At 50.6% G+C, this 18882-nt stretch overlaps 3 protein-coding genes across 3 annotated transcripts; 1 reads left to right on the forward strand and 2 right to left on the reverse strand.

The window, feature by feature from the left end:
- Positions 1-1045: 1045 nt before the first annotated feature.
- LOC113845075 (uncharacterized) lies at positions 1046-7413 on the forward strand. Its single transcript, XM_072044500.1, has 8 exons — positions 1046-1139; positions 3747-3806; positions 4043-4396; positions 4537-4638; positions 5062-5124; positions 5304-5451; positions 5570-5898; positions 7322-7413. Exons 1-8 carry the CDS (start codon positions 1046-1048, stop codon positions 7411-7413), a joined length of 1242 nt encoding a protein of 413 aa, XP_071900601.1.
- On the reverse strand, positions 5967-12382 carry LOC140003576 (zinc finger CCCH domain-containing protein 11A-like). The gene is made up of 7 exons (XM_072044297.1): positions 12247-12382; positions 11503-11727; positions 11196-11272; positions 10318-10510; positions 9508-9677; positions 9032-9093; positions 5967-8487 (listed from the first exon to the last, which is right to left on the reverse strand). The coding sequence occupies exons 2-7, from the start codon at positions 11708-11710 to the stop codon at positions 8220-8222; spliced, it is 978 nt and encodes a 325-aa protein (XP_071900398.1). The 5' UTR covers positions 11711-11727; positions 12247-12382; the 3' UTR covers positions 5967-8219.
- Positions 12321-18826, reverse strand: LOC140003577 (zinc finger CCCH domain-containing protein 11A-like). Its single transcript, XM_072044298.1, has 9 exons — positions 17533-18826; positions 16968-17164; positions 16647-16766; positions 15940-16063; positions 14659-14778; positions 14073-14153; positions 13667-13720; positions 12881-12943; positions 12321-12617 (listed from the first exon to the last, which is right to left on the reverse strand). The coding sequence occupies exons 2-9, from the start codon at positions 17019-17021 to the stop codon at positions 12445-12447; spliced, it is 789 nt and encodes a 262-aa protein (XP_071900399.1). The 5' UTR covers positions 17022-17164; positions 17533-18826; the 3' UTR covers positions 12321-12444.
- Between the last annotated feature and the right edge of the window lie 56 nt (positions 18827-18882).

Here is an 18882-nt window from a genome sequence, read left to right on the forward strand (position 1 = left end):
GTTCATGGCATCTCCTGCGGCGTCTTTGGGGCTGGCTCTGGGCATCTGTGGCCTGATGTTCCAGCGGTGAGCGGCTTCTTCTCTGGGGTCGTCCCCGCTGGCTGGGAGGGACGACCTGCCAGCGGGCACCATGGAGTGACTGGAGGTTCCTGGTGCCCTCTGTCTGGCCAAGCTGGGCGTGCTGCTCTCAGCGCTGGGTTCTGCAGCACGGCTCCTCGTGCGGCTTCTTCCAGGATCATTACAGGTGTCCTGGGCCTGACGTACAGGTTGGCGGATTGCCCTCTCTTCTTTTGCTGGCCTTCCACTCTCAGTCCCCTGGGAGCTGTGGGATGGCCCTGGTGCTGCCTGGCTGCTGCTGCTGCTGCTGAGGCTGCTGCTTTCAGGTGCTGGGGAGCCATGGGAGGGCCCCGGAGCCTCTGCACTGGAGGTGCTAGAGCTGGCGAGCCCCTGGTTGGCACTGGAGGCTGTAAGAGGAGGCAGGAAGGTGAGTGGGATGGACTTCCAGACCCACGGCTGTAGAGGCTCTGCTCCATCCTGGGTCAGAGAGACTCTGGCAAGGCTGCCCTGAGCCCCTGCAGCCCAGCAGCATGTGGCCTGCGCGTCTTACCGTTGTCCATGCCAGCACAGCTGGCGCACTCCCAGGTGCCTGCTCTGTTGGTCAAGTTGGAGCAGCGCCGGTGGGTGCCTTTGGCAGCACAGGAGCGGCACAGGAGCAGCTGCCAGGGCCTGGGGAAGAAGCAAAGGGTTGTGGGTGTGAGGACAAAGCGTCTGAGGCAGAGAGTGGCTGGCACATCCCTTCTGCTCTGTCCTGCCTCCCCCAGCCTGCAGCGATGCTGAGGTCCCGTGCAGAGCCCCAGATGGCTGCTGAGGCAACTCACCCGTGTACTTCTGCCTGCTCCCTGCCTCGTGGGTAAAGGCATTCGCTGGCATCACAGCGCTGGTGCCTCTCACGCTGTGATGCAAAGGCGTCGTTGTCCTCCCAGGTTGGTAGTCTGCAAGAGAAGGCACCACAACAGAAGTTCCCCTGTGGCCTGTGGTGAGGACCATGGCGGAGCAGGCTGTCCGCCTGCAGCCCATGGAGTACCACAGTGGAGCAGGGTTTCACGCTGTAGCCCATGGAAGAGGCCACGGTGGAGCAGGTGGCCCTGCACCGAAGCAGGCTGCAGCCTGTGGAGGACCCCCGCCGGAGCAGATTGTGGGCTGGAGCTGCAGCCTGTGGAGCAGAGCCCACGCAGGAGCAGGGGGCCTGGCAGGAGCTGCCACCCGTGGGGGACCCAGGTTGGAGCAGTTTGCTCCTGAGGGGTGGACCTCAGGAGCAAACTATAACAGTATGGAGACCAATAAAATCTCCCCTTAGTTTTCAGTGTTGAGATCCAACTTCCAGATCCCAAACTGACAAAATAGCACACAATAGCTGAGGTGGATACAGTAAGCCCCCAAGCCACCACAACCACACAACCTTTCCCTTTACCCAACGCCCCTCTAACCACTCGTAGCACTTAAAATGGGGAGGGAGGGAATTTTCTCACAAATAAGGTTTTGCACCCGAAAAATGCAGCTCTGCACCTTACAGTGCAAATGGGGGGCCCTAAAAAAGAAGATATTGTGCCCTGAAAATGACAGCCTGGGCCAGAAAAGTGAGGGTGTAAGCACTAAGAAGCCAGTTTTGTCTCCTGAGAGCAGTCTTAGGGCCCTGAACGAAAGGGCTTGGTCCCTACAAATGAGGCCCTGGGCCTGCAAACTGAGGGTTTAGATGATCAGAAGAAGACTTGGGATGCCAAGTGGAGCTTCTGGAGCTTGAAAAGAAGGCTTTGGAGCCTAGAGAGGAAACACGGGGGCCTCCTAATGAGGCTTTGAACACTTAAAATGGGGAGGGAGAGAGAGACGAAGGGAGGGAGGGAGGGAGAGGGAGGGGGAGTGTGGACAGGCCTGGTCGTCAAGGTGAGGCTTTAGACCTGGACCCTGGGCCTTTGGAGTCTCTAGCTTACGGCCTGTGTTATAAGTTGCCCCCTTAATTAATTTTCAGAGAGCATTGCATTAAGAATAGAAAGGAATTTATTGAGCAAGCCAACAGCAAGCAAAACAGTGCTGGGCAGCCGGGGAGTCTCGGCTCCGCCATCGGCACGCACCTCACCCCCACCAGGGTCCCTTTTTATATCTCGGTAATTCCGGGATTATGCAGCACATCCTGGTATATTCTGCGACTGCGCGCACTGTTGCTAGGGCGTTGTCTCTGTCCCTCTGGTGGTCGTGAAGACGAAGGCTGTAGTCTTCCTCGGCATTGTGGTTCAACTTCTTTTTTTTAGATTTGGTCATGTTGAAGATCCTTTGGATCCTAACCAAGGGGTGGTCCTCAAAGTAGTGAGGCTTTGGACTATAAAACAGGTTTTGGACCATGCAGCCCAGAGGCTTTGAGGGACCAAAGAATCTTTTAGGATCCAACACCATTTTTCTCTTTCTTTTTTCCTTTTCTGTTTTTATTTGTTTTCTATTTATTTATTTATTTATTTTGAATCATTCAGACCCAAGGCCTCTAGGATGCTGAGGATGCTGCTGGCCAGCTCTGATGGCAACGAGGAGGAGGAGGCCACTTTCCACCCTGAGGGTGGGTGGCCCAGTGGAGCTGCGGCTGTGGCTGATGCCATGCAGCCCCAGCCCCATGCATGCAGCCCCTGTGCCAGCAGGGTGCGGCCATGAGGTCACAGCGCCGCGCTGTGTCGCTGTGCCAGGCCACGGGCACCTCTCTGCGCCGGCCCCAACGGCGGCACTCACGCGGCGGTGGCAGCATGGGGCGGATGTGGGGGGCTGCGGCCCCCACCCGCCTCCTCCTCCTCCTCCTCGTGCTGTGTGCCCGGGATGCCTGGGCTATGCCAAGGCGAGCGCTGGGAGCAGGTGGGCGCCAGCACCGGGGGCAGCGGCAGGGCCGGATGCAGGCGAGTCGCCGGAGGGGCTGGGGGCCGAAGCCTGGGCTGAGCCCCCCCGGGGCCCCTGTGAGCCGAGCCATGCGCCGCGCTGCCCCGGCTCCAGCCTTCCCCTCTGTCGGGAGGTCCCTGAGCCCCGCCGCAGCCTCGGGCATCTAGCCCCGTGCCCCGGCCCCTCCGTCACTGCAGGGTGCTCGGGGACACAACGGGCAAGGGGAACGTGTCTGCTCTCTGCTTGCTTCCAGGTGACGATGCGCTCGGCAGCGCTTCCCCAGCTCCTCAGCTGGGTCCTGGAGTGGAGCTCCAGGGGCAGCCCAGCGGTAAGTTGTCACCGTCCCCTGCCTCCAAAGCAGCAGCACTGGTCCGCGGGCGAGTGGAGGTCCTGCGCAGGCAGACCACCCCCTTGCGAGGGGTCGTCCACTCCCTGGGGGGGCTTCCCGAGGGCAGACGTGGTTGCAGCACGCAGGGGAAGCCCTCCTCACCTGTCCTGGCCCCCATCTGTGCCCGCAGGCCGTGCTGTTCCAGCTGCGCCGTGGAATCCTGCTCCTGAGACTGGGTGGCACCCCACAGGTACATGGGCTACGGTGTGGCTCTTGCTTTCCTTGGGGTTTGTTGGTGGCTTTCTGCGCCAGCTGAGCAGTGCTGCAGCCTCTCCCTGGCCAGTGGGCTCTTCTCCACAAGAAGCGGGGACGAGTGTTTTTCCCCCAGCTCGCCCTGCTCCTGGGCCCTGCGCCGTGCCCCGGCCCCTCTGTCAGCCACCGCAGGGCGCTGGGGCAGAAGGAGCTCCCAGCACGCACTGGCAACGGTTTTGCTCTGTGCCTGTAGGTGATTTGTCCGGGACGTCCGAGCATGGTCCTGTCCTCGTGCCCCAGGGCGATCCCCCAAGTAAGTCAGCGGGAGGGAGGAGCGAGCATTGCCCTTGTTGTTTGCTGCCCGCGTGCAATGGACCTTCAGCCTTCCTTGGCCTCAGCCGCGCAGGAGAGCAGAGAGGGAAGGGCTCAGGCTCGGTGACACGCCTGGGGCGCTTTGCCTTGCCAAGCTGTCTTTGCCAGCCGCTCCGCCCCCATGCGTGCTGCAGAGCCAGCGGGCACGGTGGGCTTGAGTTTCGAGCCTGGGCTGAGCTCTGGGGAGGCCCTTCTCTGGGCAGCTGCACGCACGCTTCGTTCGTCTTGTCCCGGCACGCTGGCACTGCAGGCCCCTGCTGCCTGTTTGCAAGAGGCTCCTGGGCAGGAGGGAGAGCCCAGGGCCGTGCAGCAATCCCCTGTGGGAGCTGCGTGATGGGAAGAAGCATCCCGCCCTGTTTGGTGGGAGCTGCTCTGTTCTGTGTTTGCTTGCAGGTGTGGCTGTAGGCGACGGCTCTCCAGCTTCTGTGCTGGGTCCTCGAAGAGCAAGGCATCAAGCGAGAAGAGGCCAAAGCTCCCAGAGGACCTCGGCTATCCTGCAGGAAATCCTGCAGGAACTGGAGGGAGCACAGGGTGGGTGTGCTGCACGGGGAAGCCTGAGGGGCTGGCTACAGCCGTGTGCATGCTGAGAAGCATCGCCTGCTGCAGCTAGAAGCATCCTCCTGCTGAGGAGCGGTCGCTCCCAGTGCAACTGTGCCGCTTTCTTGCCGAAGGGGCGGACGGAGAGGCTGTGCAGAAGGAGGCGCTTCCCAGGGGAAACACGCTGCCAGGCTCGGAGGGAGCGCCAGAGGCAGCGCCAGCGACCGTCCCGCCAGGTAACTGCCGTCCGGTGGCACGCTTAGCACAGAGCAGGTGCTGCCAAAGGAGCCTGGAAGCGCTCTGGAGGAGGGCTGTGGGCTCTGGCACGCGGAGCTCAGCGCCAGCAGTGTGCCAGAGATGCTGGCGGGCCTCTGTGCCTGTGGCTGGGGATCGCCTGCCTCCCACCGCAGCCCGTTGCAGCCCATGACCCGTACCAGAGCGTACCTCCCGCAGCACCTGAGCCCCGCAGCTTGCCCAAGTCCCCAGGGGCCCAAAGCAGCACCGCAGCAGCGAGTGGGACCCCTCCTGTGACCTGTGGCCCAGGGGGCTGCACGGACTCGCAGAGGGAGCCTCTCCGTCCGCCCGTCCGTCCGCCCGTCCTTCGGCATCCTCTGTGCCTAAGCCGTGCTGAGGCTTTCCCTTTCTCTCCTTCTTGGCAGTGCTCTCGGAGCCCGGAGAAGCCCGCCACACCGGGGTGTTCCAATTTTTTCAAGAGAATCCAGGTACTGAGCAGCCCGTAAGCGGGAGCCGCGAGCATGGCGGCGGCGCCTTCTGCTGCAAGCAAGGCAGCTTCTTCCCGGAGAGGCTGGCAGCGGGAGAGCGACCGTCTCGGCACTGCCAGAGCTCCCGCAGGCTGCCCAGCAGCGCGAGGACGCGCTAAGCCCCAGAGCTGTTCCTCCAGGTGCAGCTGGCGAGAGGAGCGCGAGTGCCTCGGCCGGTGCCGCCGTGCGCAAGCACTGCCTCGTGAGCGCGGCGGCAATCGTGGGCTCCCTGCTCTTCGGCACGCTTCTGTGCTGCGGGGTCATCCGGCTGCGCAGGAGAAGACAGCAGTGAGCGGCCGTCTCTCGCCCCAGCTCCCCGTCGGCTGGCTGCCGCTGGCCTTGCAGCACCGCCGCTGAGGTGCTGCGGCGCGGCCGCCGGGTGCTGCCCAGCCTCCTCTCTCCGCAGGCGCCTCTCCGCAGCCTCGGAAGCCCGGGCACCGAGACGGGCCCAGCGCCAGCGGCCGCCACCCGGGCCTGGACGAGCGCACCCCAGCCGGCTGCAGCGCGACCGGCCCAGCGCCCTCCAGCCCCCGTGGATACCACCCCCCCGGCCCCCACCACCGTCCCGGCCCTCCTGCCAGGGCTGGGGGCGGCCCCCCGGCGTGCAGGGCAGCGGGGGGGTGAGGACTGGCAGCCGTCCGGCAGCTTGTCCGAATAAAGCTCTGCACCCGAATCGCCAGTGTCCAGGCTGTGCTTCGCCTCGCGCTAAGTGGCCAGGGGAGGGAGAAGCTACAAGCAACCTGCAGACACCTTTCCCCCCTCTCCAGCCTCTTCTGCCCCTTGTCCCCGCTCTCTTGCCCTGCTCCAGCACGCAGGCCCTCCCATGGCATTGCAGGCCTTCCCAACGGGGTCCTGCATGGGCTTCCCTTTCTCTGCGACACCAGGAAAGGGGAGGCACCGCCATCAACAGGCTGTTCCCAGTGCTGGCAGCCTTGGGGACACCAGAGCATTCCAGACACGAGCTGGGGCTCTCTTCCGAGCAGCTGCGAACGAGGCTGTCCCTTCTCAGATCCGCTTTCCAGCCAGCGGCAGAACAGAGGCAGAACCTCTTCCTCCAGCTTTCCTGCTTCTTTCGCGCTGTTTGCCTGCCTGTTCTTTGTCTCCTTGTCCTGGCCAGCCTGTTGTCCGGCACCCTGTGGGCTGGACACACAGCTCTCTGTCTCCTCAGGCTTTTCCTTACAGCATCAACAAGTCCTGAGCCCTGCGGGTTGGATGGCTGAGAGAGGGAGTTAGGGGGATACAAGAAATCATTAGCCACTAAAAAGGAGGAATTATCCTTTCAAACAAGGCTTTAGAGTCCAAGGAAGAGGCTTTCTGCCCTAATATGTGATGCTGGGGCCAAAAAATGTCAGGGCAGCGTGGTGCACACTCCACTCTCTGCTTCCTCAAAATGGATGTTCGGACCCTAAAATTCAGGCCTCGGCTCCTAGCATGAGGATTTGGGGATTTGAAAGCAGCGCTTTCTCACATACGGCTTTGCCATCTAAGAAGGACGCGTTGCATCTTATAATAAAACTGTGGACCCTAAAAATAGGGAATTGCCCCTTGGAAATGGCAGCCTGCTCTGTAGGATTGACATGTAAGCAAAGGCGGCTTTGGATCCCAACTATAGGCTCTCTTGTCCTGAAAACGTCCTGAAAGCTGGGTGCTTAAGAACAAGGCTGTGGTCTATACAGAGGAGCCTTGGTGCCATGCCTGTATGCTTCTCAGCTGCAAAGTAAAGGTGAGAAAAAGGCTTTGGATCCGCAAAAGATGCTCTTAGCCCTGAAGTGAAGGGGTAATAGGGCAGAAGTCCCCGTGAAGTCCTTCGGCACGATGAAGGCCTGCGTGAGCTCCAGCAGCAGTTTCGTCAGCGGAGGTTTTCCCTGGTGGGGCTGGGGCGTCACAGCACGCACTCACGCACACACACACACACACACACAGAGAGACACGTGGTTTTGTCCAAACATTAAGTATTTACAACAAATTCGACAAGCGCTTTTCCTCTGCCAGCAGCAAATGCCTGAGGGCCCCCACAGATTCACAAATCATAGCGGGAAGAGCCTACCGTGCCGCAAAAAGGTCGGAAAATAATCCAAAATTGATCTGCTAGGGGAAAAAAACGATGGCTGGTGGCAGGGTACACAATACACCCGAATCTCAGCTCTGTCCTCCACAGGGTCAGTGCCCACGCCCAAGCGCGATGCTGATGGCACCCGAACATTTGCTGTAGCAGGCAGCAGAGCCAGCAGCTCAGGGGAGCACTTTTGAAAACCAAGAGGCACTTAAACAACCCTTCATCGACCCCGTGACTGCGGCAGAGTCCCGACTGCTCGCCCCGGAGTCCTCACACCAGCAAAAAGCACCAACCAAAGCCTGGGGGAACTTTGGTACAGCACAAGAGAAGGGAGTGGGGGTAGCGGAGCCGCATGGCAGAGCTGCTGCTTTTCACCATTTGATCATCCCTGAGAACTGAAAGTAAGGCTGGGTGGGCTGACCCCCACCCCCACTCCTGGCAGCAAGCTCGGTCCACAACACACTGGAATAACGATTCTGCTCCCTCCCACCCCTACAGCTTCATCATCTGACACGGGTACAGTCAAAACAATGGCATACACGAGTAGAAGTCACGAGTTGACATAGTAACTCCAGGATTTGGCTATCAACTGTCCGAGAAATCAGAACACCGAAGCTTCACAATGTGCCCAACATCGAGTTGTGCCAAGGGGGGAGGAAGGAAGAAGCTTTACGTTTAAGCCTTCAGAGCATCGCTCCATCAGAAGATCGATTTGCAGCCACCATGGCGTGCCAATGGAGATCTTTCTGTGCCAAAAGAAGTGCTTTGTCCTCTCGATAGCGAAGGTAGCCACCTATAGTTACAGAACGGATGCACAAGCCCTTAACTCTGACCAGCAGGGAAATTTAGGACAACTGAGTGCACAATTTCTACCAGTTGGGACTGTGCTTTAAGTCTCATTGCAAAGCCTCAGTTAGAAAAAGGATCACCTCGGGGTATCCAACAAGAAGAACAGTTTTAATTTTTTTTTTTTTTTTAATATAGCATAGGACTACGCAGTTCAACTGTCAATCATCTCGGAGAGTTCAAGGAGGAGCTCATCCTCGTCCTTCCCTAGGTCTAAGTCGATTTCGGCTTCCAGTCTGCCTCCTGAGATTTCCCAAAGTAGCTGCTCCAAATCGTCATCCACAGATAAGGGCGCGTTCCCTGTGGAACTCAGTCGGCGTGTCCGTGCCTCTTCTAGCTGGGAAGAAGCTGAGGTCGAGGTCTCGAGATCGATCTCCATCTGCTCCTCTAATCTTGCCGGGCTTCCGAGACGCACTTCAGTTCTTGGGAGAGCAAGAAAGAACAATCAGGATATGCCATTTCTTAACGGGCAATCCCTTTTCTGCAAACCGGCTCTTAAAACTGTAGGCAAGCCCTCCTACGCTTCAATCTTACACAGGGATTGTTATCAATCAACCCAGGGCTACATTTAGAGCCCGATGTGTTACCAGGTACATTTTTCAGTCTGGGGCTTTATCTGTGAAGCCAGGGCACCTGGAGTTGAGGTGGCATTCTTGAGGACCAAAAGGCAGAGGACACTACTGCTCATCTATCACCTCACGAGGAAGTAGAACTTCACCTCCTCCTCGTTCAGGTATTCAGACAACCCAAGAAGTCACTGGAAAGCTGTGCCGACTTGCAGCATTTAAAGAAAGCCTAATTAAGCAATCCTGCTAGCTGCTAGAAAGTGGTTTCAGGTGACTTATTCCTTTGATGGATTTGGGCTTTAATGATCTCAGAACCCTCCTTTTTTCCCACATGTGACAGAACTTATGTTTCCCTGGGGATATACACTGATTAAGAAAAAGAACAAGTTGGGGTTGTCACCTGTTTGGGGCATTTTCTTCAAGTCTGATGGCTGGGATGTGCTCCGGCACGTCTGAAACACCCTAGAAAGCAGCAAAACAGTATTTATGACACATGGGTAAAAGATTCCTTAATAGCTTTTTCCTCCACACTGCTTCTCCTCTGGCATTGCGGAGCCGTGGCCAAAATACAAAACCAAGGTGCTCCTGAAGAAAGTTCACATTCACCTGGAGGTTACTCATGATCTTGTGTCTTTTAAGAACATGGCATTCATGGACAAAATCCCCCCCACCAGAGAAATCACAGCATCACAGTACCGGTTAAAGAGTGCCATTCAGCTCATAAATACAGAAGGGTTCTACAAGCATCCTGTAGACAGCTACTGGATTTCAAAGGAAACAGAAGGCCTGCAGAACGTTTGACTTTTCCACCTTTTCTCCTAGAGGAGGGTAGGGTTTTAACAAGGGATCCATCTCTGCATTAGCCCCTGGCCTTACCATGGCTGCTTTTTTGGCTGGAGGTCCCATCATGTCAGCATCCAAGGCACTCCGGAGTTCCACAGCTGCTATGGCAGAGGGATAACTCCCAGGTGCCTTACGTTTCAGTGCCTTCTTCTTGGGGAAAGTGACTTTCCCACCCGAAGGCTTCGCAGATGTCATCAAGTTGGCTAGAGTAAAAGGAAGAGAGAACTGATACAGTCTTGCTCTGCCTCAGGAAAAATCCAGGTTCTCTTCATCATTTCCACAGTCCTTCTACACAGTTAAATGCATTTGGCCAGCAGAATTGCACCGCCATTGCCTGGATTCTCAGGAATGTTTTCCACATAGTAAACTCTGTCTACCAACAATCCATACAAAGGAACACAGAAACCGAATAGCTACAGTAAATAAGAATCCAGGACAAGGGAAACCTCAGACACATAGCAATCCTAAGTGCAAGCTACGTTCACAAATATAGACAGCTTTTATATTTCAAGTCCTGCTCCCTCTAGGAAAGGAAAAAGCAGCAGTTAGAGTAGGACAAGAGTGTATGCAACTGTTGTACCAGCTGCCTCTCCCTTGCAGTGATGTCCCACAGTTAAGTTGTTCTACAAAGTCCAAATTTGTAGTGTCATTTTCTACTCTCCCGTTCCTTACCTAACATCTGGCTGGCAGGAAAAGAAACAAACTAAGAAAAAGAAAGTCCACACTTCGCTTCGTAGCATTGCGTGGCAAAATGCACCCAGCCAGAGTTACAGCATGAGAATTGTCATCTTCTGTCTGTATTTCAGAAGACAACCTAAGGAACTCTTAACCTTCAACACTTACTTTTAGCTTCCCGGCCCTGAAATTGAGCTGCCACTTTCCCTGCTGGTTCGGTATGAAAGAAGCCAGCAGCAGATTTGACAGCAGCTTCCTCCTTCCCAAGCTTCTCTTGTTGTTCTCTCTGTTGCCACTTCTCCCACCGGCTCTCTTCAAAGCTCTTCTCTGGACATTTAAGACTTCCACTCTGCTGAGTGGGCTAGAAGGAAAGAAAAGCAGTGCATGAATAGGACCAAAAAAAAAATCCGTGGAGATTTCGTTAAGAAAATCTGATCAGCAATCCCTCCAAAATGGTCTTGATGTGGAACAGCATATTAATATCGTTCAGGTTACTGTTGTGTTTTTTTTTTTTTTCCCTAAAATTCTGCCTGTAACAAGAGCCATGCTTTACTATGGACACAGTCTCACGTATCTGCAATATCCACTATGGCAAGCTTCTTTAAACAGCTAGGGTGTTCTGCTGTACATCTATTTATCACATTCTTTTTAAGCAGCAGAAAGTCATACAAGTTCCCCTAGACAGTTTCCACTGACAGATTGATTTCCTTGAACATAGAACTCTGGCCTTCTGTATTAAATCCTTCATGTCTGACAGATCAAGTCAGTAAGAACAAAAAGAATTCCCTCCACGTTAACTGTGTAGATTTCAGCTGGTGCTAACAGGGTTTCTTTGTTGCTGTGGTATAAACAGACTGATTCCAAGTTTGAGGAGTACAGAGTTGTCTGGAAATGCTGCTGGCGATAGGATTTAGACTGCACTGCAGCTCCTACCAGGTGCTGAAGGGTAAGAACACGCTCAAGAGGGTGGCACACGGTGAGTAACCAAACTTGTCAGAATGATCAGAAATTGTACGAATGGATGTGCGTCTTCACAGAGGACTCACCTGTACATCAGGCACAGAGGAAAGTTTAGGAAAAGGCCGGTTCAATTCCACTGCCTTCTTTTCTTTTTTTAAAGCACCTGAAAAAGAAGAGAAAAAAAAGTTTGGTCAACGGCAGAAATAAAGAAAGCTGGGTACTTGTTTCCTTTGTGCATTTATTTCCTTGTGCCCCATGAGAGAGAGAGAGAAAGGCTACAATGTGCAATCCATTCAGCAATTATCCATGAAGCAGATCCTGAGCAAACTGAACTTGCTCAAGATGGGAAGCACCTCACTGGGGCAGCCATTAAAGCATCTGTTTATGGAGCACCTGTTAGTTTTGTGCTCCATAAAGATTTCTGCTCTGCTGGGGCAGGTCCGGGTTGTGCTGAGGGAGCTGCACGAGCAGGTCTTGCCCCTGCGCTGGAAGCTTCAGTTTTACCATGCCCTTCAGCCTCGGCTTTGGCTTGAGTTTCGCGTCTCTGAAGAGCTTTCTCACGACGGATTTCCTCCAGTGTTTTCACATGGATCTCTCCCATCGGCTTAGCAGCCTTCCCTGTCATCATCAAGAAATGAGGAGAAGCACCAACATTTAAAGAGAGTCCAGCAATAGTTTCAGTCTCCAACATTTGTCAGAGCACTAAGGAAAACTAATCTTGAGTGTTCCCAATAATGCATCTTAGAACAATATCCTTAGAATGACATTCTCCTCCTCCTCTGAGCCACTTGTATTTTGAAGACCAGCCCTATCCAGAGAGAACTGCTACACAGAAATGCTGCTTTACTTTAGTACTTTTTCAGACTGCATTTCAAATTCCTGCTCCTGGCAGTGGTTCTGTTCTAATTGTACGGAACGGTTCACAGAAGCAGCTAAAAACCTTGACAAGGCACAAGTAGAAAAGAAACACACACCTAGAGCCAGATTACTGATAGTGGCTGTCAGAAGAGCTTCAGCACTCAAGCAAGAGGCATCAGTTCTTTGTTTTCATTTCAATTAGTTTTTAGGGATGGATGAAAGCAGTCCAAGTTCATGGAAAGGAAGGAGGAGAAAGCATATTTAATATCTAGCTGTTACCTCTCTCAGTACTGGTCTGTTTCGGAGGTAATCCCAGCCTGTCCTTCAGAGACTTGGCAACTTGAACTGCAAAACAGAAAAAGAACGAATTAGGGAGGCTGCAGAATGTCAACTTCAGGTTCACATTGCAAAACAAGACAGGAAAGGGAACTTTGAATCCCAGTGATTACCACCTCAGCCAACATGCAAAAAGAAGCATCACTGGAAAAGGACAAACAGAAAGACTAAATACAAAACCCAGGAATCCAATCCAGATGCCCGTTTAGTACCTGGATCTCTCTTGGGTGCTTTGTCAGCATTTCCCGGAGCCTCTACCTTCTTCCCCAGCCTTTCAGCAAGGCGGCGCTTCACTGGAAGGGTGCTTACATCATCTTCAGAGAAAACAAGGAATATTCTAAGAACTTTTCTTTGCAGGAAGCTTTGAGAACAGTCAACAATAAGCTTCTATTTTTCAAGCATATTTTCATAGAATTGCCTTTCAGCTGATAAATGATTTTATTTTTTTTTGAACCATTTCTGCAGTCGACACAGATCTCCACTGCAACGTATTTTCCTTTCATACATCAAAAATACTCTTTAATGCAGTCATATATAGAAGGCAGCACCTACGTAACAGCTCATAAAAAGTTCTTACCCGCGGAGGCTTTCCGTTTTCCTTGTCTAGCAGCAAGATCTAGTCGAACCACAGGTTCCTCCCCTAAAACAAAAGGGATTTTCTTTTTCTATTTCACAGAAACCAGTAGCCAACAGAAATATTATCCTGTTAGCCCATCTCCAACATGTCAGACACTGTTTTGACAGCTAAACCACATAAACTCATATTTTAACTATAATTAACATAGGAAAAAAATATTAATAGTCTCAGTGCTTGCTTCAAATTCCAGCTGAGATAGTAGAGAGTGAATCTGAGTCTGCCTGACAGCTATACTTTGTGCAGAACAAAGCTGCATAAGCAAGCAGAATATTATTAGGTACACATGCTGACAAATAGTCCTTTCGAAGGTGAATGTCTACGAGTAAAAGTACTTCCACACTTTTTTCCCTTTCAAAGGCATTTGCACAGCTCTAAACAATTTATACACAAACTCCTGTCATACTGTGTCCACACCTGCCACTGGCAGCCTCTTTAATGCCTCCGAAATTGCTTCTTATATAGCACTGTCTTCTACAGCTCTTTCTTCTCCTTACTCTTCTGTTTTTCAGGTACCCCCCTATTTGCATACTGACACTTTTCTTTTCTCCTGCCACTGCACTTAACCTGAGCACCACATCTTGCCAGTACAACCAGGGACTTTAAGCATAAAAGCACGTTTTGAACAGAAGGCAGCACCAGAAGGCTAACATGGGTGAATTGTTTTAATTATTGCTTAACCCTCCAGTTTAGGAGTAAGGAAATCAAAACAAAAGCATTCACTATTACCTTTCCTGGAAGACAGTGTCACAGTTCTCACCACTGTCTGGACGTTTTCCTTTTCTAGAGCAGGAAAAAATCATAGAATCAATGGGACGAAGAGAAGATCTTGAAGAACCTTCTGTTCAGAGCAACCAAAACATAAGGAAGTTTACCCGACATAAAAAACTATCGCAAAGAACAAAAAACTTTAAATTATTTGTTACTGTCCAAAATACAGCAAGCAGAGCATGTAAATAAGAGAGGTGACTAATTTGCCTCTGGTTGCCCTTTGAACTCCCATTTAGAATACCAGCTGGCTGAGAATCAGGTTGCTTGATGCCCCCAGCTAAAAATGGAAGTCTGTCCCTCAAGCAGCTCCCAGGCACCATCACCTGCCGTGAACAGGATAGGAAAGTAGGGAATATTAACTCACCACCGTGTCTCTTATTTTTTTCCTTCATCTTCTGCGATTTGATTTCCTCAAGTGTTTTTATTCCAAAATTCAGATTGCCCTCTGAAAACAGGAAACAGTTCATGAGACAGGCTTAGAGGCACTCACTGAGGACCACAGCTCCTCAGGCTTCTTAGCGCTCAGCAACTTTCTGAAGTATTTAGAATAAAGCCTGTCAACACTCCTCACAAGTGAAAGAGCCAGAGAACCAAGGGCATTTTGCCCCTCCTTTCATCCTTCAGGCTTAAAAATGTAGTTTTAATTTTAATCCATTTACACGATATTAGATCCCTCTGTCGTTAGATATGGCTTATCAACAGTGGTTGCAAGGCTGCACGTGCAGCCATTTCAACTCCACGCTGTGGCCCTGTTTTGTTCTCCAAAAGTAAAGAAAAGGAGTTCACCTTTCTGACCCAATGGGCACATGATGGTATTCATGGCAGAAATGAGATCATGGAAATAACCGAGTCCATTCAGCACCCCTACATTTTGTTGTGTTTTTACACCACGCTGCTTTTGAGTTAACTGTCAAGTTCTTCTGATTTATCCTACTAAGGTGCATCAATACCTTGTTTAGTAGTAGTAGAACTGCCTTTGCGAGTGGAAATCACCCGTAATCCATTTTTGCCTTCCGCAGCTGGTTGCTGGACGGGAGTTCTAGTTTCTTCTCCTTCCTCAGAAAGTTGGTCTGAAGGGGAAAAATCTATTCAGTTATGCATAGACCAGATTGTTCATGATTACGTAGCTCATGCAGTGACACTTCAGCCCATGCTTCATATAAAAAACTTTGTTGCTGTTTTTTTTTTGTTTTTTTTTTTGTTTTTTAAAACAGCTACACTGACCTGATGAACTCCTAAGTAGAATACACTAGGACAAAACATCTAGGACTCTAGATTCTCTCTGCAGCTTTAACTACTACACAACACATTGCTCTTCAGACAGAAAAAAGAAATTTCCTTCCTAGTTTCACATAGAACTTTACACAACAGACCAGCTAAAGCCAGGAGTGGTTCTAAGCTTTCCTCCAACGTTTCAGGTTCTGTCCACTGACTGCCAGACAAAGCCACCAGTGACCTGGCCACACTGCCTGCCCTATCGCTAGTCAGACCTCAGGTCATCTGTGATTTATACTTTCATTTACAGCACAGATTCCTTCAAGAACCAAAGATTTACACAACCATTTACAGCACAAATTCCTTCAAGAACCAAAACATGCTCACCATCATCATCTTCATCATCATCTGCAGCATTGATTACAACTGGAGAGTGTGTAGGGCTTGGGACATTTTCAGAGTTTTCCACTTTCATCACCCCCTTAGCTGTGGAGAGGGATTTGACTGGACAGAAAGTTTGTTTTGCTGCAGTGACATCTGAGCCACTTTGAAAGCATCGTCCGCGGACTCAGGCGGACTTGGCAGTGTAGCTAGAGGAAGAGGAGGATCATCGGTAATATGGCAGTTTAAAACTTTGACCACAATTTGGCAAAGAGGTGGTAGGAAAGGCAGATAACCCGCACAGACAACGAATTCAGCATCTGCTTTTGCCCATCCCATCACTGTTTACACCGTCAACAATGACTTCCCTTTGAACAACAACACATCTCCCTGCCACCCAGCAAAAGATGAAACAACAGGAAGCAAACTGCAAGGCAAACATCACACAAAGCCAAGAGAAGCTGAGCACGAAAGCAGAAAACAAACACCAGCAGTACACTCCGTGCAGTACACCTATGACTGCAGACCTTTTCCTGCACTCACAAATGAACAGTTACCTGATGCCCCCTACAGGATTGGCACCCACTAAGTAATACTCCAAATTAAGCGCTTCAAGAAAAAGGACCTAAACTCACTCTTGCTTGGTGGGAAGAATTGTCCATCGATGTCACGTCCCTTTGCATGACGAAAAGCACAGTTGGCTTTCTGACAGCCTCCCGGCTGCTTCTCCCAGTAGCAAGGAATCTCACTGCGCTTTTTCTGAAGACAGAAAGAAAGAAAAGCTCGTGATAACACGCACCTGAGGCTTGCAAAGAGATGCGCAGCTCCAGATCATGACAGCTGTCACAACACAGTGCTGAAACATCATTCCAAAGGTCAGTTTCTCAGTTAAGTGGAGTATTTCTGGGCATATTCACAAAGTTTGCATAAGCTGGAACCACTATGCACATTTAGATTTGTCATCATTCAGTTTGAGAAGACAGGCACTCTCAGACATCAGTTGAGGGTGGCTTAAACTAATACACCTAGGATTATACTAGCATTATTCAGAGGGAAAAAGAACATCTGAAATTGCCTAGGTTAACCCTGTCTAGAACTACTTCTTGGAGACTTAGTTCTTCTGCACCTTTAACTTTCCCCACTTCCTACCCCAGGCAGCTAGAACAGCGTTATCGGAAGGATTTTATTTCCCTCTGCTTCCTCCCACCCCCTCTCTTGGTAACAGAAACCAGTATGATTTTGAAGCAAACGAATCTATCCTGCACAAGCACAATCAGTACACCTACGGCACTGAAAAATGCTTTTGTTGATTTAGTTTGAGAACACATCGTTAGGCACTCACGTCAATTTCCATGTGTCTGAATCGGCAGACGTTCCTGAAACAACGACCCTCCTGCCACAGCTTGCAGACCGTCTCATTGCCCAGAGCAGCTTCGCAGTGGCGGTAGGCACATTTGTCTCCCTGGAACCAAAAGGAAACCAACGAGGAAAATAGAGTACAGCCTCAAAAATGGCCATGCTGCTGCCTAAGGTTGCTACAACTGAATTCAGAATCTATCTGGTTCTCAAGTTAACCAAAGACCAGTGTGCTTCCTCCTCCTAATCTACTCCTTCCTGAAAAAAATGGGGAAAAAAAAGCAAAGCAAAGGAAAGCCAGCCATACCTTGGTACAGGTAGAATAGAAATAGAAGTAGCAATCCTCTCCTTGTTTAGACATGCCGACGAGTTCTGCTAACAAGCTCGGCTTCTCTCCACAGGGACTTCCTCTGCTCTTGGAGAGAGCTGTCTTCACCCTTGCTTGGGCTGAAAGTCTTCTACCGGCTTGTGAGCAGGGAAATCTTCTTTTGAAAAGTAACCCTCCTGAAGAAAGTAACAAGTGAAAAATAATGAGGAACCAACATTTTTCCAGCTTTCTTCAGTTCATCAAATCAAGTTATCAGTCTCTCGAGGAGAGCAAAGCCTTGAAATCAGCTGTTACATGAACTAACTAAATATGAAAGTTCCCTAAAGCTGCCAGGAGCTTTGTCAGCAAGCGTTCTCTTCCACATCCTCAATAAGATGACTTGGAGCACACCTGGAAGCCTGAAAACGGAGTCACTCCTTAAAAATCCACCTGATCATACATGCAAGTCAATAATCAACTCTGGCTACAAATAACTTCTCTAGAACACAGTTAGGACGCATTAAACAGCACGTTGCAGGCACTGTGGGTCTTCCATTTCACCTACCTGGACAACCTCAGCAAAGTTATCGATCTTCAAAGACTTCCAGTTAACTTCTCCTGGAGGCCGAACCAAGACTGAATCCGTGAATTATTAATAAAGGGCTAGGAAGAATTTTCCTCCTCACTTTGCCAAGGGAACCTCTCATCCACAATTCAAACATAGCATGCGCTTTTAAACAGCTTATAACTAATAGAGGAAGCAAGTCCATTTGAATGCTCTCTCAGACTGGAGACAGCCAGGGTTAGTTAGCTCTTCAAAACAATATAAACCAAAAAACAAAGCAAACAAACAAAAAAAAAAAAACAAACAAAAAACCCAGCGCATTTAGAGATGAACTCGTGATTCAAAGTGGCTGCAAAAATGAGGCTCCATGTTCTACAGCCGGTCAATCTAACTTTTTTTTTTTTTTTAATTTAAAATTCAGTATGTTCCAATCTCTGGTCTTCAAGATTTCTTCACCTATTAAGAAAACACAAAAACCTTTCCCTGTCTTTATTACCTGTACAGCAAAAAACATACCACAGTGCATATAAATCCACAGATGTGCATACGCATACACACGTCTGTGTTTATACACACACGAGGAGGGAGTGAGAGAAAGTTAGCGAGAGCGACAGTGAAAATCAGAATTTTTGCCTTTTCGACACAGAGAGCGCGTAGAAATTCTCTCATTTTGAGGGAACTAGAAAAAAATGGAGGCTCTACAAAAGATTTTGATGAGTATGCCTTCGAGGCCGATGCTTTGTAACATGAGTGATCTGGGGGCCAGCACACAAATATGCAGACGTATGTACATGCATACAGGATAAACAGATCTATACACACAAGCGTGCACAGTGTATGTTGTATGATCTCCATAGCGAGAACAACTCGTAGCCCTGATCAGACACGTAGAGTTGCAATCAATTAAGAGCAGGAAGACAGCAGATCAAGGGTACAGCAAGCTTTGAGAGGCAGGGGAATGCTCACTTTGCCAGTGGCATGGCTGCATGATACCAAGGATTTTGAATTAGTTGGATTTTTTGGAAGCGATTGGGTTTTTCTTTCTGCGCTGTAGCAAATACCACAGGTTTGCCATCACGTGCTGTTCCCTAATCCATATCTCCATCCTCATCCATTGCTGCAGGATCATGAAAGGTTAGAGAAGACGACTTAGGTCTTCTTCAATTTAACAGCCAATGATTTTTCGATGAGCAGAGCTGCAACAGATTTTATTTAGCCACAAGCATTTTGTTTTTCTTTTTTCTGAGATGAAGTCAGAAATTTTGATTCTTTTTTTTTTTTTTAAAGACACTAAATGTCACAAAACCTGCAACCAGACCAGATAAAGTTCAAATTAGAGTGATTCTGAAT

Source organism: Anas platyrhynchos, chromosome 13 (assembly GCF_047663525.1).
Source record: "Anas platyrhynchos isolate ZD024472 breed Pekin duck chromosome 13, IASCAAS_PekinDuck_T2T, whole genome shotgun sequence".
Taxonomy (NCBI): domain Eukaryota; kingdom Metazoa; phylum Chordata; class Aves; order Anseriformes; family Anatidae; genus Anas; species Anas platyrhynchos.